The sequence below is a fragment of the Notolepis coatsorum genome, assembly GCF_963971535.1.
Source record: "Notolepis coatsorum genome assembly, chromosome: 15".
NCBI classification, from domain to species: Eukaryota; Metazoa; Chordata; class Actinopteri; order Aulopiformes; family Paralepididae; genus Notolepis; species Notolepis coatsorum.
This window is the reverse complement of record NC_140179.1, coordinates 21,669,608-21,696,765: the sequence shown is the minus strand read 5'-3', so window position 1 is coordinate 21,696,765 and position 27,158 is coordinate 21,669,608. Positions and strand designations below refer to the sequence as shown.

Here is a 27,158-nt window from a genome sequence, read left to right as displayed (position 1 = left end):
CTGCTTCTAAGTTCAGTGGCCTGACAAAAAAAATAAAAATAAAAAAAATAAAAATAAATTTTTTTTTTTTTTTTTTTTTTAAATCATCTCGCGGCCCACCCGTGGCTGCTCGCGGCCCACCTTTGGGTCGCGACCCCGACTTTGGGAACCACTGACCTATAGAGCTGCTGGTCACAGCTCAAAGAGGATGTAGGCCTCTGCTACCATCTAGTGGTCACATGAGTGAATCTCTGCTTGTCCTTGTACCCGTTGCTCAGTGGGTGAGTTGATTATCAAGTCATATACGCTGGATAAAAAAGGTAATAATTCACAATATCTTTGAAAAATTAGATATTAGATATATAAAAAGTACAGCAGACAATTTGAACAATGAAACATTACACAGTTCGTTTCTCGAATAAGATTATACATGCTTTTCTTTCCACGCGAACGGCATGGACGGTAGCAATTAATATAGGCCAGGACTGTACAACAGTTAATCTTATAAGGCCAAAGAAAAGAGCAAGACAACTGCTACACAGTTGACGTTTGTAAAATAGACGTTTCAAGGCGACACACATTACGCTTTCAAAGACGTGAAAGACAAGTGTCCGAGAACCAGCGGTTGATTTTCTTTACATTTGTGGCATTGCATGGCAAGGTTAAAGGTGCTGTACATTTGGGTGGGCGCGGGGGGGGGGGGGGTGAAGGGGGGGGGGGGGGGGGCAAGCGGACAGCTGACCAAGCGAACACTGACTCGACATAACGTTACCCCGTTTCCAACGTTAATTCGAGTTCATTCATACTACACTAGTACACGTATGATCAATCCAATAATGAACACATATGTATATCTTGTCATTTTAAACAAGTTACCATTCATTCATTCGCCCATTATGCATCACCCGCGGCGAAATTAAATGTTATAGTTGTGTTGAGAGAGCGAGAGAGAGAGAGCGAGAGAGAGAGAGAGCGAGAGAGAGAGCGAGAGAGAGAGAGAGCAAGAGAGAGAGAGAGAGAGAGAGAGAGAGAGAGAGAGAGAGAGAAAGAGAGAGAGAGAGAGAGACCGCATTAACTCACTTTGTTTAGTTGAAACGTGGTCCAGGAGGGCTTGATAAAGTGTATATGTCCACTGTCCCACAGTCCCAGACTGTTGATGTATATCCACTGTCCAGACTGCATCCAGCTAGCCATATAGCTTCTTGTTAGCCAAGTTAGGCACCACAACACAAGTACTGTGATGAGCTGTGTCTTTGCCCATTTCCGCGTCGAACAGCCTGCAAACTACCTGGCGTTCTATCGCCCTGCTCTAAGACAAACTCTAACCTTAATCAACTTTGAAAGAGTGCCTAAGCTTAACCGCCGAAAGAACTTGCCGTCATGCTCTAAGACAAACTCTAACCTTAACCAACTTCGAAGAGTAACTAAGCCTAACCAGTGTAGAAACTGGCGTTGGCCAATCAGAGAGCGTCTCAGAGAAATGCGGCTACGGAAAGTATAGACGCTGCTTGATTAGATGATATAGATCGCTTGAAAACGCGCCCGGCTTCCATCATATTACATCATATTTCAACGCACAGTGCGTTACGCACTGATAGGCGAAATTTATTTGGTTGACCTATTTCATTGGCTGCGAGGAAACAGCGATGAAACCAGTGCACGCCCTGCCGTGCGCGATACGAGTCGCCCGGCCTGAGAGCTATAGTTACTAGTGACTTCCTGTGAATGAAAAACAATTATTTATATTTGATATATTAACATTATATTATGCATTGGAAACACAAACATACTTAAAATGAGTAAATATTATTCATTTTAAACATGTTTATTTTATTTCTAGAAAAAAAGAAAATTCTTCTTCTCCTCTCCTTTTATTGTTAAAATAAAGTGGTCTACAGTACATTAAAATAATAGCTCTCCATTCCAACAGCCATCACTGATGTAGATTCTGGTCAGTAACATGAGTCCAACAGCCATCACTGATGTAGAGTCAGGTCAGTAACATGAGTCTCCCAGTCCCTCCACTGTGCAGTAAACACAAAATACATTTTCTGGTATCCCTTTTCACTTTATCCAATCAGGAGAGAGAACTCCACACTGCAAATGGTCTGACAAAAATATGTGCTTGAAACAAGTGAAATAATCTGCCAGTGCAGTAAGCAAATTTGTCTTGAAAATATTTCTTGAAAGAAGTAAAAATATTGAGGGTTCTCTCTCCTGATTGGATGAAGAGGGAAGGGATACCAGAACATTTATTTTGTGTTTACTGCAGAGTGGAGGGACTGGGAGACCCATGTTACTGACCAGACACTCTATATCAGTGATGACTGTTTACTGCAGAGTGGAGGGACTGGGAGACCCATGTTACTGACCAGACACTCTATATCAGTGATGGCTGTCAGAATGTAGAGCTACTTAACACTTATTTTAACCAAAAAAAAAACACTTACAGCATCTAAAAAAAACTAAAAGAAAAACGTCAAGTACAGTACTTTTCAGGAAACTGTCTCAAGTAGCCTACAGTATGACTGTATGTGATATGTGTAGGCAAACCAGGGCTCAGTCCTATATTGCACATTCAGTATGAAATAGGTATTCCAAGCTATTCAAGCGTTAGGGATAAATATACAATGATGAGGAAAAAAAACGTAAAAGAAGTCAACACTGGTCACCTTTTACCAGACGAGGACACTGTTACCATGGCAACACCAGCTGTTCCAGCCTCATACATGTCAAAAAGCATAAAGAGTCTGTTACTTAGCAGCAGGGCGTCGGTACAGTGTGTGACCGTGAGTCGGTTTGCACTCGGCTCGTTGCGTCGTGCACCGGGCGAGAGTGCTCCATCGGGGAACAGTAACATCACTCAAAAAAGACAGAAAAGACAGGAGGGGAAAGGTCTTTATCGTATGTAGGGGGGCCCTGGAATATTTTATTGGACACAGGGGAGCCTTGGCAGCAGAAAGGTTGAGAACCCCTGCTCTACAGAAACCAGTGTAGTCCTCTACAGAGACCAGTGTGTGTCCTCTACGGAGACCAGTGTGTGTCCTCTAGACCAGTGTGTGTCCTCTACAGAGAGCAGTGTGTGTCCTCTACAGAGACCAGTGTGTGTCCTCCACAGAGACCAGTGTGTGTCCTCTACAGAGACCAGTGTGTGTCCTCTACAGAGACCAGTGTGTGTCCTCTAGACCAGTGTGTCCTCTACAGAAACCAGTGTGTGTCCTCTAGAGAGACCAGTGTGTGCCCTGTGTGTCCTCTAGAGAGACCAGACCAGTGTATGTCCTCTAGAGAGACCAGTGTATGTCCTCAAAGTCCACTGTGTCGCTCATGTTGGTGTCCGTCTCCAGTAAGCTCATGATGACAGCCATGGCCGCCTCGTCGCTGTTCAGGTTGCCTAAGCCAGGCATCCCCATGCAGTCCAACTCCAACTGGGTCGCCAAACCTGAGTGACCAGAACAGTATCGGGTCAAGCGCAGTAGACAAGACTTGAAAACATTACACTTACAATGCTATGAACATAGCAAGGACAGATTGCTGTGGTTGTGTCTGCATTAGATTAGATTAGATTAGATTAGATTAGATTAGATTAGATTAGATTAGATTAGATTAGATTAGATTAGATTAGATTAGATTAGATTAGATTAGATTAGATTGAATTCAAATTGTCATCATACAGCACAAGCACAGTACACAGAAAAGAAGTTTGGCATCCAACCAGAGTCAGTGCACTCAAGTGCCATAGTAATATACAACGTGCAGGGCCCAGGGGTTCACAACTTTTTTTTAATTTTTTTTTTAATCTTTTCCCCCCTCCTTTTTCCTCCGATTTTCTCCCATCCCAATGTTAGTCGTTATGCCAATTCCCAATCCCCTTCCTGGTCGCTGCGCACTTACCCCCCACAGTTGGTCTGGGAGAGTGGAGGCTATCACATGCTAGCCAATCAACCGCTTCTTTTCACCTGGCAGCGCGGACTCTCACTGAGAGCGTGTAACGTGTGGAAGGATCACACTACCGCCCTTAGATCCTATCCGCGCTTAGCAGGCGCCCCGACCGAACTGTAGGAGTCGCTGTTTACAACGACCCGGACCCACCCGCCAGCTTCTCCCACCCTCTAATACTGCCAATTGTATTAGTGTGAACGGCCAGCCAAGCTGGTGACAACCCCGGAGCAATCCAGCGTCTCCGGGGTTGGTGACGAACGCAATCTCCGTTACGCCACCTGACCGCCTTGGGGTTCACAACTTGTAATCCTTATCTGATCGGATCAGATTTGGATTTTGGGTAGTTGAAAACCAAAAAACAGGATTAGGATCACTTTGATATCCGATCAGATCAGGAAATAAAATCCAAGCTTTAATCTGGATAACATTTTCGAAACGGGTAGTTCAAACCGACAACACAGGATTTGGATCAGTTTGATCCCAAAAAACTGGATTATCTTGATCCCACCAGAGGGGTGGATTTCCAGTGGATTACCAGAGCAAAATGTACTATACAATTTATTTAAAATATGTTTCAATATAAATAAGATGGCAAAGTTGGCAATGTTAACTGAAATAATACAGAATTGTTAGCTTTCATGGCAAATCTATTTTATTTAAAAAAAGATTGTCACATTTGTGGTGGCCTATTTAGTTTTCAACCAAATGTTGATGACATAAATGTTTATGCTAATAAAAGTATCACAACAAAGATTGTCAATCACAAATGTAATATGATTATAGAAAAAAGTCTTCAACAAAATAAAAAGTCCATCATCTGTCGTCACCTTCAGCAAACTGAAACCTCACTTAGAATTCAGCTCCTCAAAGCACGCCTGGATGATCAGCTGCCTTTGAATGAATGTTTTGTTGTTGTTACCCTAGTGGGAGTATTTCTTTTTATTACAATTCTATTATGATTTGTATGTCCTTTATGTATTTAACAATATAATTAGACATTATAGTCTCTGCAAGTCTCTGCAATGTGGTCTCTTGTCTTCCTTGTATTCTTTTTCATATCCACTAGATGGAGATCGGTAGGATTAAAGCACTGATATTCAGGATCTAGTAATCTTTTTTTTTTTATCTACTTTTTCTCCCCATTTTTCAATTTTTCTCCCATCCCAATTTCGTATTATCCAATTCTTACCTCCCCTGTCTCGAACGTTGCTAGACCATGCCTCCCACTGGTCGGCTGCAATGTGGACAAAGCCTTGCATCACGTGTCCCCTCCGGTACACGAGGAGGCAGCCGTTGCATCTTTTCACCTGCACAGCGCGATCACTCAGTGGCGAGGAGTAACGCGTGGGAGGCTCACGCTGCCCCCGATACTTCCTGATTCTGCTGTACAGGCGCACCAACCGACCTGTAGGAGTCGCTGTCCACAACGTCCGATCCCCACCCACCGGCTTTCCCACCCCCTAATACTGCCAATTGTATTAGTATGAACGACCAGCCAAGCCGGAATCAAAACCGAGAGCTGGGCTCGAACCCAGCATCTCCTGCGTTAGTGGCGAGTGCCTTGCCCACTGCGCCACTTAGCCGCCTATAGATCTAGTAATCTTGAAGTCTGAATCTGGATCAGAGTGATCCTATCCTGGATTGCTTTGAAATACCGGGACAACATCTGGCGGAGTTGTGTGATCCTGGATCACAAAAAATGGGATTTCAAAATCTGATCGGATCAGATAGGGATTCAAAGTTTTGAACTCCTGTGCCCAGGTGATTAAACTGTGTAAAAAATATACAAATGAGTAGTAGAGAGAGGGAACAAGAGGTAAAGAGAGGGAGGAGAGAGAGAGAGGGAACAAGAGGTAAAGAGAGGGAGGAGAGAGAGAGAGGGAACAAGAGGTAAAGAGAGGGAGGAGAGAGAGAGGGAACAAGAGGTAAAGAGAGGGAGGAGAGAGAGGGAACAAGAGGTAAAGAGAGGGAGGAGAGAGAGAGGAGAGGTAAAGAGAGAGAACGAGAGAGAGAGGGAACAAGAGGTAAAGAGAGGGAGGAGAGAGAGAGGGAACAAGAGGTAAAGAGAGGGAGGAGAGAAAGAAGGTATGAGAGGTAAAGAGAGGGAGGAGAGAGAGAGGGAACAAGAGGTAAAGAGAGGGAGGAGAGAAAGAGGGAATGAGAGGTAAAGAGAGGGAGGATAGAGGGAACGAGAGAGAGAGAGGGGGGGAACGAGAGAGAGAGAGACAGAGAGAGAGAGAGAGAGAGAGGGGGGGGGGTGAGAGAGAGAGAGAAAGAGAGGGGGGGGAGGATCACCATACAGTACCTGTGTCTGCAGGGGTCTCACTGCTTGCTGCCCTGGATTCTGACTGAGACCCCGACCTGCTGGGAGCATCTTCTCTGCTCAACACCTTGAAAGACATGAGAGATTGTGTTGTTGTTGTTGTTATTGTTGTGTGTAAGATGAGCACCTACAATAAGGTGTGTGAGAGCAGACAGGACCTACAATAAGGTGAGAGCAGACAGGACCTACAATAAGGTGTGTGAGAGCAGACAGCATTTACAATAAGGTGTGTGAGAGCAGACAGCACCTACAATAAGGTGAGATCAGACAGGACCTACAATAAGGTGAGAGCAGACAGGACCTACAATAAGGTGAGAGCAGACAGGACCTACAATAAGGTGAGATCAGACAGGACCTACAATAAGGTGAGAGCAGACAGGACCTACAATAACGTGTGTGAGAGCAGACAGCACCTACAATAAGGTGAGAGCAGACAGGACCTACAATAAGGTGAGATCAGACAGGACCTACAATAAGGTGAGATCAGACAGGACCTACAATAAGGTGAGAGCAGACAGGACCTACAATAAGGTGTGTGAGAGCAGACAGCACCTACAATAAGGTGAGAGCAGACAGGACCTACAATAAGGTGAGAGCAGACAGGACCTACAATAAGGTGAGAGCAGACAGGACCTACAATAAGGTGTGTGAGAGCAGACAGCACCTACAATAAGGTGTGTGAGAGCAGACAGCACCTACAATAAGGTGAGAGCAGACAGGACCTACAATAAGGTGAGATCAGACAGGACCTACAATAAGGTGAGATCAGACAGGACCTACAATAAGGTGAGAGCAGACAGGACCTACAATAAGGTGTGTGAGAGCAGACAGCACCTACAATAAGGTGAGAGCAGACAGGACCTACAATAAGGTGAGAGCAGACAGGACCTACAATAAGGTGAGAGCAGACAGGACCTACAATAAGGTGTGTGAGAGCAGACAGCACCTACAATAAGGTGTGTGAGAGCAGACAGCACCTACAATAAGGTGAGAGCAGACAGGACCTACAATAAGGTGAGAGCAGACAGGACCTACAATAAGGTGTGTGAGAGCAGACAGCACCTACAATAAGGTGTGTGAGAGGCGACAGCACCTACATTCTTCAGGGTCTGCCGGCTCAGTAGTGGAGGTCTGTCTGTGCTCGGGGCGAAGGGGCTGGCGGCTCCACTGGACGGAGACCAGGTCAGTCTGTTGAAGCACCAAGTTTCAAGTTTCTTTATTAGTTGTCATACAAAAATACAGAGTACTTTTATATAAAATGCTTCTTTCTGTTTTGCTCCAGAGATTGTGCTAGATAAAAAGTATAAAATAAGTATAATAAGTATAAAATAGAAGTCAAGTACGTAGACAAAAGTGTTCAATGTACATAATACAATATACAATATACAATGTACAAGAAAAGTAACTGAGTTACAATACAATATACAGTACAATGCAGAAATGGGATGAGGTACAATTTAGGTACAATTTACAGTAAGGTGTGATGAGGTATGAGTTGTAGTGCAAATTATTTACCAATAAATATAAAGTGTGTTAGGTGTCTAAAGTGGGTTAAGTGGGTGCTGCAGTGAGTTGTTTGTTTAGAGGAAGCAGATCTGTGATGGCTGGCCCAGCACTGCACGCTTATCAGCGCCAATTACCATCACGCACCTGAGAGGAGTTTCAGCTCGACGGGAGCACTCTTATACACGGTTTGCTGAACATTCAGTGTCGGGTCGTTTTGTCACCACCAATTCTACTGCTGTTCCCTCTCGTGTTCCTCCAGTGCGCCCTTGGAAGTTGTTGCTGTGTTCTCTCTCTGCCTCCGTGGACCCGTGCCTCGTTTTCCCACTTCGACCTTGCTTCTGGTGAGTCTTTTGGAAGACTATTTTTCTGTGAATTGATATCCTCGTTTTTGCCCTGGACTCACTGCCTTTGTCAGTTTTTGTGTGTTTCCTCAAACGCTGAAGAATTGTTGATTGTTTTGTTACTGGACTCTGCCTCGTATTTTATAAGTTTTGGAACTAATGACATTCTCCGTTTCTATTTCCCCCACGAGTGGGATAGCATAAAGCTGCAGTGCTACAGAGTCAACTCTGCTAAGGGCAGTGCTGCAGAGCCGAACTTGGCTAAAGGACATTCCCCTCAAATGGATTAACATTGTTGTTGCACATTTTTGTTTTGTGAAAATAAATACGCCCTTCGGTTTTGGCTAACTCTGAACTACCTGTCTGTGTTGTGCTGTTGGGGTTGTTTACAAACCATAACATTACGACCCAACCATGTCGACCCCAGCCGACAGACAGTGTTAGAGCAGCCTTGGCAGGTCAGATCCAGCTGACCAACGCCCACACCCAACAGCTAGAGGCGGCTGTGGCTGCTGTGCAGGGCCTCCAGGCCCAGGTCCAGCCACTCCAGACTTCTCTGGACATACTAACCACCCAGCAGACTGCGCAGGGTAATCAGCAGGCAGATATTCTACACCAGCTGCAGACTCTCAGTGCAGCATTTAACACCCTGCTTTTAAACCCACCATTGGCAGGAGTCCCAGCCGGACCACCTCCCGCCACCACGGCTGAACCTGCACCTCCCAACCCCGCTCCCCTGGAGCCCCATCTCTCCAGCCCACGACTGTTTGGCGATAACTTCGAGGACTGTGCCACGTTCATCATGCAGTGTGAGTTAGTTTTCATTCATCAACCCAGCAGATTCACGACGGAGGCAGCCCAGGTGGCTTACATGACTAACCTGCTCACAGGCCGAGCAGCACAGTGGGTTACTGCTTCCTGGTCCATGAGGGTTAACTTCTGTTTTTCCTACCCAGATTTTGTGGCAGCGCTCCGAAGGGTTTTCCACCACCCAGCTTGTGGCCAGGATCCTGGAGCCTGGTTGGGCACCTTCCAGCAGGGCAGTGGCAGGGTCACCGACTACGCGCTGGAGTTCAAACTGGCTGCAACCGAAAGTGGTTGGAACTACGGGTGCTTCGTCTCACTTTTCTGAGGGGTCTCAACGAGGCTGTGAGAGACCGATCAGCCTCGCCATCCGCATAGACGGACGCCTCCGGGAGAGAAGGCGCGAGCGAGCCAGACTAGGACCCCCAACCGTCCCCCAGATCTCCCGCACTCGTGACTGGACTGCTGCTCGTCCTGCCTCCCCCGCGACTGGTAGGCCCTTCACCTCCCAGCCTGTGACCAGGGAGGAACCCATGCAGCTGGGACGCACATACCTTAGCCCGGCCGAACGGGAGGCCCAGTTCAGGTCCGGCCTTTGCCTCTACTGTGGCCTTGTGGGACACCGAGTCTACAATTGTCCTACCCGGCCAAAAGACTAGGCTTGCTGGGACCCCGGGAGATCCTAGTGAGACGTTTTTCCTGTTCCCACACCCCTGCACCACCGAACCATCTGACGAGCGTTACCCTGGCCTGGGCGGACGAGCGGGCGACGGTGGGTGCACTCATTGACTCGGGGGCTGATGAGAGCTTCCTGGATTTTGAGTTTGCCACCCAGGCTAACATTCTGCTTGAGAACCTCGAGAAGCCCTTGGAGGTCTTCGCGTGGGATCAGCACCGCCTGGCCAACATCACTCAACGCACCTGTCTTGTCCTCCTAACCATTGCTGGTAATCACGTTGAGAGACTCCAGTTCTTTATTACCAGGTCCCCTTCAGTCCCAGTAATTCTGGGTCATCCCTGGCTCGCGCTGCATGAGCCCCACATCGCCTGGTCCTCCGGCACCATCATGGGGTGGAGCTCCTCCTGTCATGCCCAGTGTCTTCAGGCTGCGTCCAGCCCGTCACCCCGGAGTCCCCCTAGTGTCCCGCCTCCAGACCTCTCTACTATCCCTCCTGAGTACCACGATCTCGGGGAGGTTTTCAGCAAGTCCCGGGCTCAAGCCCTTCCTCCTCATCGGCCTTACGACTGTGCACTCGACCTCCGCTCTGGGGCTTCCCTTCCCGGCAGCCGCCTTTACAGTCTGACCGTCCCCGAGAAGGCAGCGATGGAGGAATACATCTCCGAGTCCTTGACAGCAGGCCTCCTTCGGCCCTCGTCCTCCCCGGTGGCGGCCGGATTCTTTTTTGTTAAGAAGAAGGACAGAGGCCTCTGGCCCTGCATTGACTATCACCAACTTAACGAGATCGCCATCAAGAACAAGTATCCTCTTCCTCTCATGAACTCCACCTTTGAGCCCCTCACCCAGGCTACCGTCTTCACTAAACTGGATCTCCGGAGTGTCTACCATCTGGACCCGATCCGAGAAGGCGACAAGTGGAAGACCGCCTTCAAGACTCCCAGGGGTCATTACGAGTATCTGGTAATGCCGTTCGGCCTCACCAACGTCCCGGCGGTATTCCAGGTGCTCATGAACGACGTCCTTCGTGACATGCTCGATGACTTTGTGGTGGTCTACCTTGATGACATCCTCATCTTCTCCAAGACTCTCGAGGAGCATGTCCATTATGTCCGCCGAGTACTTGAGCACCTTCTCCGCAACCGGCTCTTCATTAAGGCAGAGAAGTGCCGTTTCCACTCCAATTCCATCGATTAGCTTGGCTTCATCGTGGAGAGTGGCCAGACCCGAGCCGACCCCCGCAAGATCCAGGCCGTGGTAGAGTGGCCAGAGCCCTCTTCTCGGAAGGAGCTACAAAGCTTCCTCGGTTTTGCGAACTTTTACCGGAGGTTCATCCAGAACTACAGCCAAGTGGCGGAGCCACTTACCAAGCTGACCCCTCCCTCCCTGCCGTTTGACTGGTCTCCAGCGGCCTGCGCTGTGTTCCTTTCCCTCAAGAACAGATTCACCACCGCCCCGGTCTTGCTCCACCCAGACCCCAAAAGGCAGTTCATCGGGGAGGTGGACGCCTCGGATACTGGACTAGGGGCTATCCTGTCTCAGCGGTCAGCGATGGACCAGAAGGTCCATCCATGCGCCTTCTACTCTCATTGTTTCCTTCCTGCTGAGAGGAACTACGACATAGGGAATCGGGAGCTGTTGGCAGTGGTAGCTGCCTTGGAGGAATGGCGTCCTTGGCTGGAGGGGGCAGAGGAACCGTTCACCATTTGGACTGACCATAAGAACTTGAAGTGCATCCAAGCACCTCAACGGCCGGAAAGCAAGGTGGGCCAGCTTCCTCAGTCGGTTTGACTTCTCTTTGACTTTTCGCCCTGGGTCCCGCAACACGAAGGCCGACTCTCTGTACCGGCTACACTCCAAGGTGGATCCAACTACCGAGGATCTGACTCCCATTCTCCCTGAGGCCAGGGTGGTGGGAGTAGTCACCTGGGGCATCGAGACCGTGGTCAAGCGTGCCTTACATTTCCATCCCGCTCCGAGCAACGTACCCTTTTGTTGCCTCTTCGTCCCCGACTTTGTCCGGTCCCGGGTTCTCCAATGGGGCCACACCAGCTGGTTTACCTTCTCCTTCCTGGCTCGTCGGTTCTGGTGGCCCACTATGAGGGACGACGTCAGGGAGTTCGTGTTGGCCTGCACGGTCTGCGCCCGCAGCAAGGCCTCTCACCAGGCACCCGCCGGCCCGCTGCAGCCACTTCCCATTCCGAGCCGCCCTTTGTCCCATGTGGCATTGGACTTCGTCTCTGGCCTTCCACCCTCCGAGGGAAACACAGTCATTCTGACAGTGGTGGATCGTTTCAGCAAGGGGGTCCATCTCGTGGCCCTTCCCAAGCTTCCATCTGCTTCCAAGACAGCGGACCTCCTGACGAGCCACGTGTTCCGCCTCCATGGTTTTCCCCAGGACGTCGTCTAGGACCGGGGGCCCCAGTTCACTTCACAGGTATGGCAGGCTTTTTGTAAGGGATTGGGGGCCACTCTGTGGGTGATAACCAGATGAAAGGCTAACGGGCAGACTGAGAGAATGAACCAGAGCGTGGAATCTGCTCTCCGGTGTGTTGCCGCCAAGAAGCCCGCATCCTGGAGCCGGTTCCTCCCCTGGGTCGAGTACGACATCAACTCCCTGGTCAGCTCCGCCACCGGCATCTCGCCGTTCGAGGTATCTCTGGGCTACCAACCCCCTCTTTTCACAGCACAGGAGTCGGAAGTGGCAGTTCCCTCCGTGCAGGCTCATCTTGACCGGTGTTGTCGTGTCTGGGAGATCACGTATCCCTGCGCCGACTTACCAACCAGGGCAGAGGGTATGGCTATCCTCCAAGGATCCGCTTCAATCCACCGCCAAGAAGCTGAACCCCCGGTTCATCGGCCCTTTCGAGATCCGGAAGGTGCTCAGTCCCATGGCGGTGAGTCTCAGGCTTCCAGCCTTGATGCGCATTCATCCTGTGTTTCATGTGTCCCGAGTAAAGCCTGTCTCTCTCAGTCCCCTGATGCCTCCTGCCCCAGATCCGCCTCCTCCCGAGATGGTGGATGGACACCCCCAGTGGAAGGTTCGCCGGCTCATGGACATCCGACGCCGAGGACGGGGGTTCCAGTATCTGGTGGACTGGGAGGGATACGGAACGGAGCTGGGTCTCCCGCCAGTTCATCATCGACCCCGCCCTGATCACCGACTTCCATCGTTCCCATCCGGAGAAGCTGAGGCCGGGCAGGTCGCCAGGTGGCTCCCGAAATTGAAACTTGCTGTGCGCCGCGGTGATATGTGTTTATTATGAAATGACAATTGCGTGTTGACACGCCCACTGTGCGAAGCCTCCTAAATAACTTTTTCCAGTTTGCACATATCTATTATCTATGACTAATTCTATCTATTTTTAGGGGCAAATGCGAGTGAAATAGTTGCGCTGTGGTTACATGACGTCATTGCTATTTTAGAGCTGCTCTACCGGTTACAAGGTATAGTCAAAATCCATACCGTAGAGCAAATTCATACCGTTTATACCGTATACCGTTTATACCGTCCACCCTGGATCAACAGACACCCGTCCAGCCTGGATCAACAGACACCTATCCAGCCTGGATCAACAGACACTCATCCAGCCTGGATCAACAGACACTCATCCAGCCTGGATCAACAGACACTGTTTTACATAAGTATATTATTCACATACATTCTTAAAGAGGTTGTTCTGTAGATGGAAAATGAACAATCGGAAACGTTCTTAACCTGTTGTAAATTGGAATCTACATCTGTTTAACACTGATTGGCCCTTTAGATATCTTCTCTTGATGTTTGTAAAGCGCTTTGCATGGTAACTACTGTATGTTTGAATTGTGCCACATGAATAAAGCTTGATTGATTGATTGATTGATTGATTGATTGATCAATTGATTGATCTTACCCCATTGAGTCAATTAGCTCATTTGCGATTTGGGTCCCGATGCTGCCAGCGTAGACCAGACTGCCCAGGCTGCCGGAGACTCCAGGGATTATGGGTAGGATGCGTTTGATGTCATCTGTGAGAATGAGTGGAGAAAACCAGAGACAGGAAATGAAGCACATTCAGTTAAAATCTCCACCGTAAGTTATTTCATCTTGTTGAGTCTTAACGTGGTCTTAAACAGATCTGAGAGCAGATGAGCAGGAAGACGATCTGAAACAGATCTCACTCAGATCTCAGGTGTCATTCTCTTTGGATCAAATAACAAACTCAGCAAGGCCAACCTCTGTTACAGTGGGTGACAATATTGTCACAAGGAAAGATGAAATGACCTACCTGGTCCATCATAGAGGCAAATCTTTCCTGTGACAAAATGGCAACCAATGTAATAAAAAAAAGTCGACCAACGAACAAGATTCTTGTACCGGATCTCCTCTCTGGTAAACAAGAATACCCTGAAGACTCTGGCAGGAGCACTCATTCAAGGGTAATACGACTATCCAAATCAATCTAAATCCAACTTTATTTGTATAGCACGTTTAAAAACAACATGGTTGACCAAAGTGCTTCACAGTAAAAACCATAATATAGTATAAAAAAAAAAACACATAAACACAATACAAAGTACACAGAACTACAAACAAAATTACAGCAGCAGACTACATTATTTTAAAAGCTAGAGAGAACAAATGTGTTTTAAGATGGGACTTAAACACTGGGAGCGTTGGGGCCAGCCTAATGTGGGGGGGCAACTCGTTCCACAGTTTGGGGGCTGCAAATGCACGGTCCCCCCTGTTTTTCCAGCCTGAATTTATGGACAACAAGGAGGGACTGGTCAGCAGACCTCAGAGACCATGATGGTGTAGGGGTGCAGGATCTCGGTGAGGTAGGGTGGGGCCAGACCATTCATTGCTTTATAAGCAAACAGCAGGATCTTAAAATTGACCCTAAACTGCACAGGCAGCCAATGAAGGGAGGCAAGGACAGGAGTGATGTGCTCCCGTGTGCGTGTCCCTGTCAACAGCCGAGCACCTCATGGTACCAAAGCACCTCAAAGACCCTAAAAACAAGACTACAAACATCACAAAACAAACTGGTCAAGACTACTGCTTACTCCTAAAACCCACCTCACCCCTGCCCATTTTGACAATCTAGGATGGCTTAGAGTAGACGACAGAGTACAGCAACTTGCAATGGGCCTGGTCTACAAGATACACTAATACTTCCCAAAGATCAGTTAATTCCACGACCACAACACCAGAGGAAGTTTCACAAATCATGTTCAACCCAGATTCGGCTCAAACAAGGGACTAAACACGTTTCGCAATTATGCCACAACAATGTGGAACGCCCTACCCACAGCCGTAAAATAATGTGAATCCCTACCCTCCTTCAAAACCGCTCTCAAAGAGCAGCTACAGGTGGCGGCAATTAGAAACTGCCCCGGTAAATGTCCAAACCCCCCCCACCCACCCACCCAACCCCCTCCAATGTACAGTTTCTTCCCCTTCGAATGTATATATTTTTTTATGATCTCTTTCTCTTAAACAGTACTGTATATTTGTATGTCTTGTATGTCATAAATGTCTTGATGAAACAGTACTGTATATTTGTATGTCTTGTATGTCATAAATGTCTTGATGAAACAGTATTGCATATCTGTATGCCATAAATGTCTTGATGAATGAAAAATGCGGGACCCTGATGTAAACAACCCTAAGAATGTAACCCTAACCTTCTGATTACCAGACGACTGCTCTACCTCCTGAGCCACTGTCTAACCCTAACCTTCTGATTACCAGACAACCTGCTCTACCTCCTGAGCCACTGTCTAACCCTAACCTTCTGATTACCAGACGACCGCTCTACCTCCTGAGCCACTGTCTAACCCTAACCTTCTGATTACCAGATGACCGCTCTACCTCCTGATCCACTGTCTAACCCTAACCTTCTGATTACCAGACGACCGCTCTACCTCCTGGGCCACTGTCTAACCCTAACCTTCTGATTACCAGACGACTGATCTACCTCCTGAGACACTGTCTAACCCTAACCTTCTGATTACCAGATGACCGCTCTACCTCCTGAGCCACTGTCTAACCCTAACCTTCTGATTACCAGACGACCGCTCTACCTCCTGAGACACTGTCTAACCCTAACCTTCTGATTACCAGATGACCGCTCTACCTCCTGAGACACTGTCACACATCCTGAGAGCCTCACTCTGACAGTAATTTGAAATTAGAAATGTATTAGAAGGATAAACCCCTTGAGATATGCTATCTCGTTTTTGAGGGGGTCCTTAACATAGGATACAAAACATACAATACAATACAATGCATAACAAAACAAAACACAGGACAACAAATACACTTATACACTGACAGACGCTCTCCCAAGCTCACCCCCACAATCCACACTGATTCCTCCCAAGAGGATCACCAGTATGTTCCCATATAAAACACATACAAAATTATAATTTGATCTGTAAACAACATGTAAACCCTAACACAGTAAATCAATAACATGTGCAAGTAGTCTGTAGATGAGTGAACAAAGATATCTTAAATAACCGGTAAGAAGTGAGAGATCTGAGTGAACTAGGCAGTTTGTTCCAATCAGCTGGTGCTTTATATTTAAAGGCAAGTCGACCAATAGCTTTGGTGGTTTGAGGTATAGTAAAGAAAGGATGATCCGTGTGTCTTAAATTATAAGTTGAACTATATGGTGTTAGGAACTGCTTTAGATAGGGGGGATAATTAAAGTAAATACATTTGTAAACAAAAAGCAACCAATGAAAATGTCTTCTGAATTGGGGAGAAAGCCAGTTTAACGACTCAAACATAAGACAGTGATGGGTTCTATAAGGGCACCTCAATATAAATCTGCAAACACTATTATAAGTGACATTTAAAGGACGGAGGTTTGTTAGTGTGGTGTTCTGATAGACTATGTCTGCATAGTCCACTATTGGAAGTACCGCTGTGTAATGATTCTTTTCCTAACTTGAAGAGAAAAACAGTTCATAGAACGATACAATATTCTCAGGCTACAATTTGTTTTCTTTATCACAGCATCAATATGTGACTTGATGCTGTGACATTCTCGAGAGGAGCATCATCTAAAAATGTAATCGACAATTGATTTGATATTTGCAACAGATTTGATCTAGTACCAAACAGCATACTATAGGACTTCTTCTTATTTAATAAAAGTAGAACAAGTCAAGGCCAAAACAAAAAGAGCTGTCAGTGTTTTACCTTCTCTGGCCTTGGAGCTGCCTGGCTGGTCACCTTTGTCTTCTGTTGGGTGACCAGGCCCCCTGAGTACAGAAGAAAAGCAGCCATATTATCACCATGTATGAATATTGTACTGCTGCCTCCATTTCAGTCCTCAGCTATACGACATGGTTTCACCAAGTAAAACATACAAGTAAATACAGGATCTCAAGTAAACTGGATCCAAAAAAATTTAAAATAAATTAGATTAGATTCAAATGTATTGTCATCATATATACAGCACAAGTTGAAGTACAACGAAAAGAAGTTTGACATCCAACCAGAGTGCAAATGTAGCAGTAAAGTGCAATAGTAATATACAATGTACAGGTGATTAAACTGGGTATAAAATATACAAATGAGTACTACTGAGTAATAGTGCTAATCAGATGTATGTACAGAGTTGTAGTATTAATATGTATTGTGATACAGGTATAAAGACACTATGGTAGTAAGTCTATAGATATAGTATTAATATGTATTGTGATACAGGTATAAACACACTGTGGGCGGAATCCACAGAGAATGGATTGCGCGAAGCAAATTGCATTCGCAGAGCCTGCTCTGCGTCTGCGAGATATCCACTAAAGCACATTGCTCGATGAGATACCAGCGCAGACACGCTCCAATATGTGTAGCTCGCGAGCAGTCCGCACTCTGCGCTAAACTTGACAGCACTTGACAGCAGGGGGGACAGCGCTCTTGGCAGAGTGCTGTCAAGTTTAGCGCTGTCCAAAAAAAGAAAATAAATTAGAAATCAAGAAATCACTCCATCCATTAACTCAACTGGACTGTCATACTGGACTTTCTGAGTGAAAGACCCCAGGCGGTCAGGGTGGGGGGTCAGACCTCCAACACCATCACCCTGAGCATCGGGTCCCCCCAGGGCTGTGTTCTGAGCCCCCTGCTGTACTCACTATACACACACGACTGTGTGGCCAAGTTCAGCTCCAACTCCATAGTGAAGTTTGCAGACGACACGGTGGTGGTGGGGCTGATCTCGGACAACGACGAGAAGGCCTACCGGGAGGAGGTTGAGGTACTGGAACGCTGGTGCCAGGACAACAGCCTGCAACTGAACATTGGTAAAACCAAGGAGCTGATCGTGGATTATAGGAGAGGACAGCAGGAGACACACACACACTGAGGATAAACGGGGCCACCGTGGACAGGGTGAGCAGCTTCAAATACCTGGGGGTCCACATCTCAGAGGATCTGACATGGTCAACACACATAGACACAGTCGTAAAAAAGGCGAAGCAGCGCCTCTACCACCTGAGACAGTTAAGGAAGTTCAGAGTATCGGGGAAGATACTCCAGTCCTTCTACTCCGGAGCTGTAGAGAGCATCTTGACTGGAAACATCACTGCCTGGTATGGAAACAGCATGGCACAGGACAAGAAGGCCCTACAGAGAGTGGTGCGCTCTGTCGAGCGTACCACAGGTATTGCACTACCTCCCCTGCAGGTTCTATACAACAAGAGGTGCAAATCCAGAGCCTGCAGAATAATGGAAGACCCTCACCACCCCAATAACAGCCTGTTCCAGCTGCTGAGGTCAGGCAGACGCCTGCGAACACCAGCTACTAGGACAGAGAGGCTTCGGCTCAGCTTCTTCCCCCAGGCCATCAGAGCCTTGAACAATGAACACTGAGGGTCACAGAACACTGAACTCTCCACACACAAGCACACATTAGCACACACACGACACGCACGCTGTGCACGCTCGCACACTAGCAGCCACTTTAACATGAGAAAGCACTCACTCATGCTGCACACGCCCACTTATGGCCACAAAGGAAAGGTCACTTTAAAAATAGTATAGTAACAGTGTATTGCACTACCAAGGGACCTAGCATGTCCTTCATGCTCTGTAAATAACTATGTACAAATACCGTGATGTCCCACTATGTTACCTGTTTATTGCACAATGTTGTTTATTGGATTCCATTATATGTTGTACTACTGTATTGCACATCGTTGCGGGCAAGACCACCCACATTTCATTGTATACTTGTATGCCGTGACAAATAAAACTCTTGACTTGACTTGACTTGATATTCATTTGCACTAGCACTATTGCACTTGGGACAAATATTATATTACCGATGTTATTATTTATACATGCTATATTCAGTATGTTTGTATGTGGTGATGCTCTAAACTTAATTTCGTTGGACCAACAATGACAATAAAGATTGTATTCTTTTGCACTCCTCTATACATTACGAAGTAAACGAAATACAATACAAAATGAACGGAATACTAAAGAAAATAGATCTTATGAGTTATGAACAGTATCTAACTTGTTCGAGAAATATAAAGCCGAGTGCCAACACGAAATAAGGCTATCTGACATTTCAAATGCTTGCTTCTGAGATGATGATCAATACAGTAAACATTTATTTCTGATATAGGTGCTGATCATCAGTAATGCAATGTCATGATTATTATTATTCTGAAGTTATTATTATTATTATTAAATTAAAAATCAATTAATAATTCATTAATAAGAACTCGTCTCCTTCACTATAATCTAATTATGAAATCAGATATAGGCCAGGGCTTTACAACTTAATAAAGAATATATATTCAATGGGATAGGAACTAAATCAAATGTATACCATATACAATGAAATAATATTATAATCATATTGGGCTATATTCCGTTTATATCCCATTTAATTGTATTCAATCTCTTTATTAAGTTGTAAAGCCCTGGCCTATATCTGATTTCATAAGTAGGTGAAGGAGAGGAGTTCTTATTAATTCATTATTAATTCATTTTTTATTTAATAATAATAATAATAATAATAATAATAATAATAATAATAATAATAATAATAATAATAATAATAATAATAATAATAATAATAATAATAATAATAATAATAATAATAATAATAATAATAATAATAATAATAATAATAATAATAATAATAATAATAATAATAATAATAATAATAATAATAATAATAATAATAATAATAACTTCAGAATAATAATAATCATGACATTGCATTACTGCTGATCAGAACCTATATCAGAAATAAATGTTTACTGTATTGATCATCATCTCAGAACCAATCATTTGAAATGTCAATGCTATTATCCTTATTTCTAAATCGCGTTGCGAAGGCTATGGCACTCGGCTTTATATTTCTCGAACAAGTTAGATTCTGTTTATATACGAGCAAGCGTAACCCCAAGGCCCACAACGTTATATAACAATATTTAAATAATGAGTATGATTGCATGGTATCGCTGCATGCGCTTGATTTGATATTGTCCTTCGAGATATTCGATCATATCTTCCATGGTCAAGTTTCTCAAGTTTCTTTATTAGTTGTCATACAGAAGTACAGAATACTTTCATACAAAATGCTTCTTTCTGTTACGCTCCAGAGACTGTGCTAGACAAAACGATATATGAAATAAAATAGTATAGCATGTAAAAAATAGAAGTAAAAAAATAGAAGTCACGTAAGTAGACACAGTGTTCAGTATATACATATGTACAATGTTCAATGCAGAATAGAAGTAACTGAGTTACCATACAATATACTATGCAATATACTAATATACAATATACTATATAGTGCAAAGCAGAAATGGGATGAGGTACAATTTAGGTACAATTTACAGTAAGGTGTACTAAGGTATGGGTTGTAGTGCAAATCCTTTACCAATAAATATAAAGTGTGTTTAGGTGTTCTAAAGTGTGGAGAGTGGGTGCTGCAGTGTGTTGTTTGTTTAAAGTGAGTGTGTGCGTGTGGATGTGTGTGCTGTGAGTGCATTTGATGGTTGTTGCATAGTGTTATTGTTCGTTGAGCAACCTGATGGCCTGGGGATAGAAGCTTCTTCTGAGTCTTTCTGTGCTTGCCATGAGACTCCGGTATCGCTTGCCTGACCGCAGCAGTTCAAAGAGGCAGTTGTTTGGGTGGCTGGAGTCCTTGATAATTCTCTTAGCCTTACCCCTGCACCGCTTGTTGTAAATGTTCTGGAGAGTGGGAAGCCCCCCTCCAATTGTGCGTTCGGCTGAACGTGCCACTCTCTGTAGTCTGCTACGGTCTTGTGCGGTGCTATTCCCAAACCAGGAGGTGATATTGCCAATCAGGATGCTCTCTATTGTACATGAGTAGAAGTTCTTAAGGATCTTCTGACTGACTTGGAACTTCCTTAGGCGCCTGAGGAAGTAGAGGCGCTGTCGTGCCTTCTTCACAACACTGTCAATGTGTGTGGTCCATGTCAAGTCCTCGGATATGTGGACTCCGAGGTACTTAAAACTGTTCACTCTCTCAACCGGTGCCCCGTCGATGCTGAGGGGGCTGTAGTCCCTGACCCCCGACCTCCTAAAGTCCACAATCATCTCCTTTGTTTTGCTGATGTTCAGGGAGAGGCAGTTCTCCTGGCACCATCCCGCCAGGACCTTGCCCTCTTCCAGGTAGGCCATTAGGTCATGCCTCTCTGCTACAATTACTGCTGCCATGATCACCTGTTTAGAGGCTCATTTACATAGAAAGGGGAGATATTCCGCCCATATTACCTCATTTAAATATACGCCAATTGCACGGATGCAAAACGCGAGCGGAAAAAGCGAGCAAAGCCTCTGTGGATTCCGGCCTATGTGTTGATATATAGATATAGTATCTACAGACATGTAAAAACTAAGGATTATATGCAGGTATGTACAGACAGATGTACATATATACACAGATGTGTGTGTGTATATATATATATATATATATATATATATATATATATATATATATATATATATATAGTATATCTTCTTCCTAGTATATCATAGTAATTTCCTTCGGTACATGGAATCTGATCTTTTTCAATTCTGATTTGGGACACTTTCATATGTGGTCCGAAAATCAAGATACAGGTCTAAATAGTACAGGTACCACTGAGTAATAGTACTGGTACCACTGAGTAATAAACGCTTCTTTTAATAAACAGGAGCCATACTTAAAATACAGGTTTATCGCAACAGGTCGGTGATTCTTGCGTGCCGAGCCGACGTCCTCTCTGCATAATATGTGGCGACAACAACAACAACAACAACGAGGCAATGATGACAACTGTGTTCAAGTTGGCAGATAAAGTAGCTGCATTCAACGCCAATCTGGAATTGGAGGGCGGCGAGTGGATATGACATGTTTCAAACATTAGCAGGGATTTTGGAGGACTTAACAACAAACAAGGTATGGTGAGTCGTGTTTTCATGCATTCTGATCTGTTCATCACCCGCCGCGGTGATCTGCAACAGCTGATCTGCTGTTCATAAATGAATGAAAACTTTATTTAACAGATTGCAGAACGGGTACAATACAGTACGGCACAATACACACAATTGTTAAGGGGATGCAGACCAGAGAAAAACGTTTGTCTTTTTTCAATATCAGTATATTAAATTAGCCATTGTTTTTTATCCTGGCCCGCCAAGCAACGGCTTGGGGAAAATCTGGCCCGTGGCCAAACCTAATTGCCAACCCCTGATGTAGACTATTCTGTTTTGTGTTTTTGTGTTTACATGTATTGTATATTGTATACATGCACTTTTATTATGTTCTTGTGTGATGTACCGCACATTTCTATTGCTGTCTGATATATTGCAAATGTTATTGCTGTCATCTTGGCCAGGTCTCCCTTGCAAAAGAGATCTTGTATCTCAATGGGACTTCCTGGTTAAATAAATAAAAAAAAATTAGAGAAGACACAGGAGCGGTGAGGAAGGACCGATACTCACGTCAGAACTCTGTTCAGCGACACGATGAAGTCCACCTCTTTGGTCCACGGGTTTATAAAACTGAACCACTGACTCTGGAGCGAGACGAAGGAGCCCTGCTTCGTCTTGAACTTGTAGCGCTTTGTCTCCATCTTCTCTTTGCTCTGAAGAACTGTCAGAAGACGCCGGTGTCAGGATCACAGACCGGATCGTTCATATTTTACTACGTCCATAATCTCACATTTATCCCCAAACTATAAACCACCCTGTCCAAATTAAGTTATATTGAGGGTAACTTAGTTAAGAGTTGGAATGTGTGATGTCATTACAATGAAAATCAGCAAAATGATTAAAATGAAAAATACCCCTCCTCTTCTCCCTCTACATCAAATCCCTGGGTAACATTATCACGTCTCATGCCTTCTCGTAATCATTGCTACTGTATGCCGATGATAGTCAACTCTTCCTCTCCTTTCCTCCCTCAGATATCCACGTCTCTGAGCGGATCTTGGCCTGACTGTCCGACATCTCCGCCTGGATGACGACCAACCACCTCAAACGGAACCTAAGCAAAACAGAATTGCTTCACCTGCCGGCCAAATCCTCCCCCATGACCGACCTTTTTACCACAGTCGAGAATGCAGCTGTGACCGCGTCCCCGACCACCAAGAACCTTGGTGTTGTCCTTGACAATCGACTGAACTTCTCCGCTCACATCGCAGCAACAACCAGAACCTGCAGATTCCTCCTGAGCAATGTCAGAAGGATCCGCCCTTTCCTGACAAAAGAAGCCACCCAACTCCTCGTCCAATCAACAGTCATCTCCCGCCTCGACTACTGCAATGCACTGGTTGCTGGCCTCCCGGCCACTGCCACTAAGCCTCTTCAACTCATTCAGAACGCAGCGGCCCGCCTGATCTCAAACCTACCAAAGTCAGCCCATGTTACCCCGCTTCTTAGGGACCTGCACTGGCTCCCCATTGCTGCACGAATCCGCTTCAAGGCCCTCGACCTGGCATATCATGCGGTGAAGGGAACGGCTCCCGCCTACCTCTGGTCAATGGTCTCTAACTAACTTCCTGCTGACGTCAGCTAAATGACAAAATGTAAATGTAAAAAAGGAAATATAAGGCCATGATAATAATAAATAATTGAATAATAATAATAATAATAAATAAATATGAAATAATAATAAAACAATTGACCTATCTCAAGCCCCGCCCTCTTTCCTTGATCCTCCACTCACAACCGTCGCTTCCCTCGGACAAACAAAGCACAGTGGTGATTGGAGGATCAGGAGGAGAAGGCGGGGCTTGAGGTTGGTTGGCTGGTACCTCTCCTGTGTGTCTCTGCCAGGTGCAGCAGGTCTTCCTGGTGGAAGTACTCGTAGCAGGACGTCCCAAGAAGCTCTTGTGGCAAATAGCCGATGACTGTCGTGGCCCTGAAGGCAGAAGACAAAGACGGGGAAGTCTAGCTATTCTCACAAGCAATGAAACACCTGCGGGGACACTAGTGTTGTATATACCGTATATATACATTTATATATTTATATTTACAGCATTTATATACAGTATATCCATATCTGTCTGAAGATACCTGCATATAATCCTTCTATATACCTACTGATACACCTGCATATAATCCTTCTATATACCTACTGATACACCTGCATATAATCCTTCTATATACCTACTGATACACCTGCATATAATCCTTCTATATACCTACTGATACACCTGCATATAATCCTTCTATATACCTACTGATACACCTGCATATAATCCTTCTATATACCTACTGATACACCTGCATATAATCCTTCTATATACCTACTGATACACCTGCATATAACACATATAACTCTGTATGATGTACATACCATATATATATATATTTATTCATAACGTATACAGTATATATACACACATCTGTCTGTACATACCTTGCTTATAATCCTTTTTACATATCTGTAGATACTATATCTATATATCTGTACATATCTCTTACCTACTCTTACTAGTTACGCTGCTGGCCAGTAGATAGGAGATATTTAATAATTATTTGTAATCTGAGGCGGGTATAGAAGTGGAAAACTCACTGTTGGTCTACAAAAGTGAACTTGCCATCGATGGCACAGCGTGTGACAAATTCAGTGGGCTTGACTTTGACCTCCTTGGGGGGCTGTGGGGGGGAGGCGGGGGGGTGGACACGACAGACGGCCACCAGGCAGGTGAGGTGGGAGCTCTCTTTCTCCGCCTCACCCTCCGCACCCAACTGTCCTGTGGACCAACTCTGCATGTATCCAGTGCAGTGGACCGTGCAGTATCTGTGGGAGTCTAGGGGGCAGAGGGCACATACATCACAGTATCTGTGGGAGTCTAGGGGGCAGAGGGCACATACATCACAGTATCTGTGGGAGTCTAGGGGGCAGAGGGCACATACATCACAGTATCTGTGGGAGTCTAGGGGGCAGAGGGCACATACATCACAGTATCTGTGGGAGTCTAGGGGGCAGAGGGCACATACATCACAGTATCTGTGGGAGTCTAGGGGGCAGAGGGCACATACATCACAGTATCTGTGGGAGTCTAGGGGGCAGAGGGCACATACATCACAGTATCTGTGGGAGTCTAGGGGGCAGAGGGCACATACATCACAGTATCTGTGGGAGTCTAGGGGGCAGAGGGCACATACATCACAGACGGATATCCATACATTATAATCACAGCTCACGTGCAGACTGGTCGTATGAAACATGTTATATTTATGTTTGAAACATGTTATATTGATGTTTTAAACATGTTATATTGATGTTTGAAACATGTTATATTGATGTTTTAAACATGTTATATTGATGTTTGAGACATATTGGTTTGATCGTGGTCTTAGCAGTGACTGGACTGTCTTGTGCATTATTCAAATTGAATGCCAACTGTGGACAATCAGTCTACACCACAGTATTTGGGCAAACGTGTTTTACCAGTACTTTGGATTACTGAAATAATACACATTTACCGGGTTTATTTTTAATCCATTTACTGGTAACCCACAGCAAAACCATGTTTCAATGCAACAGAATATGAGCACTGTAGTGTCACACATCTGCCAATAGATGGCGTGTGTGGAGGTGAGATGCTACAGTACCTACTACTAAATAGGCCTGTTTTCCAGTTTGGCCAGTAATGGATTAGATTAGAATTGAGAATGGAAAGCTAATCTCAAAACCCAACGTGCAGCTGAGTCTACCTTTCTTCTGGAGCTGAGCTGAGCTGAGCTGAGCTGAGCTGAGCTAAGCTGAGCCTACCTTTCTTCTGGAGCTGAGCTGAGCTGAGCTGAGCCTACCTTTCTTCTTAGAGCCTCCAGGCAGACAGTGCTTCCCAGAAACGCTGTTGTCCTTCATACGGCAGAAGAAGGACCTCCGCGCTCCTGTACACAGGTTGGATGTTCCAGCAGGCAGGTCTGCGTGCACCTGTAAGCCAGCTGCCCAAGAGACCATGTAAATAGTATACATACACAGGGGCGGACCTTCCTACAGGCGATATAGGCGGTCGCCTAGAGCGCCACCCAGAGGGGGGCGCCAAAATGTTTTCTTTTTCTTTTTGGCGCCCCCCTCTATATCTAACATAAGGGAAAATTAGCCAAAAATCTAAAACGGTCGGTCGGTCTGAGCCTCAGCTTTAGGTGTTCACAGTCAGAACATGCTAGAGCGCTGTGCATTGATGGGTATCGGTCAAGTGTTTATAGAATTGAGCGTTGAGGAAAGAAAGACTAACGTTAGAGAACTATGAAGAGGCAAAAGCCATCCGGCCATCCAGTTTAAAAAGAGAAGAAAAGAAGAAGACGAGAAATGTGCGAAGGTGAAAGGTATGCAATTTTGTACAACTTCCAAGACCTGCCACACCAAGAGCTGATGAAGCAAGCAGAGGCACTTGTACACACCTTAAACCATGGAGGGCAATCTGATTTGGATGGGAAGGAGCTGGCTCAGGAGTTGGACAATTTGATGTGATTGATGACTTTGCAGCGAGGAAGGCCAGAAGGATTGCACTGTAAATGGAAACCAGTAGGAGCTACAGGCTAACCTTGAAGTGTGATGATAGGGAGTGGAATGTAAATAGTTCTTTAGACAAAGTGAATTTGTAATTTTTATTTATTTGTTTGTTTATTTAGCATATTATATTTTGATTATATATGTGTAACATATTTTACAATACATACTTTTCTTTTAAAGCAAATTTGCACGTTATTTTATTGTTTGTTATTATTATTATTATTATTATTATTATTATTATTATTATTGTGTGTTAGCTAAGTTGTTTATTTGTTTTAATTCTTTAGTGTGCACTTTACATTTATTCTTAGCTCTTGTTCTTGCTTGTAAAAAATAAAGGTGCAGTACTTTACTGTATAACTGTTAACCCTTTCACTGCCACACGACGGAGGGTTAACCCTTTACTATCACACAACCGACGGTCGTGAAAGGGTTAACCTTCGGTGTATTGTCGCAGTGAAAAGGGTTAACTGGTTGGTAGCGCGGCGATGTTTTAATTTTTTTTTCAGACCGACCGACCGTTTTAGATTTTTGGCTCATTTTCCCTTATGTTAGAATTTTTTGGTGAATCTCGCCTAGGGCGCCAAATGTGC

The 27,158-nt window shown here is 45.3% G+C and overlaps 1 protein-coding gene across 1 annotated transcript in view; it reads right to left on the bottom strand.

Annotated features, from left to right (window-relative positions):
• Nucleotides 1-3,260: 3,260 nt before the first annotated feature.
• The window catches only part of LOC311241967 (basic helix-loop-helix ARNT-like protein 2), a gene marked incomplete at both ends in the record, with an annotated part of 90,522 nt that continues 66,624 nt past the window's right edge, over nucleotides 3,261-27,158 (bottom strand). Inside the window, 9 exons of the mRNA XM_084330924.1 lie at nucleotides 3,261-3,418; nucleotides 6,224-6,308; nucleotides 9,041-9,170; nucleotides 13,462-13,576; nucleotides 16,761-16,822; nucleotides 22,536-22,686; nucleotides 23,849-23,955; nucleotides 24,613-24,850; nucleotides 25,857-25,994. Coding sequence (XP_084187050.1) covers nucleotides 3,261-3,418; nucleotides 6,224-6,308; nucleotides 9,041-9,170; nucleotides 13,462-13,576; nucleotides 16,761-16,822; nucleotides 22,536-22,686; nucleotides 23,849-23,955; nucleotides 24,613-24,850; nucleotides 25,857-25,994 — 1,184 coding nt within the window. The remainder of the gene's footprint in view (nucleotides 3,419-6,223; nucleotides 6,309-9,040; nucleotides 9,171-13,461; nucleotides 13,577-16,760; nucleotides 16,823-22,535; nucleotides 22,687-23,848; nucleotides 23,956-24,612; nucleotides 24,851-25,856; nucleotides 25,995-27,158) is intronic.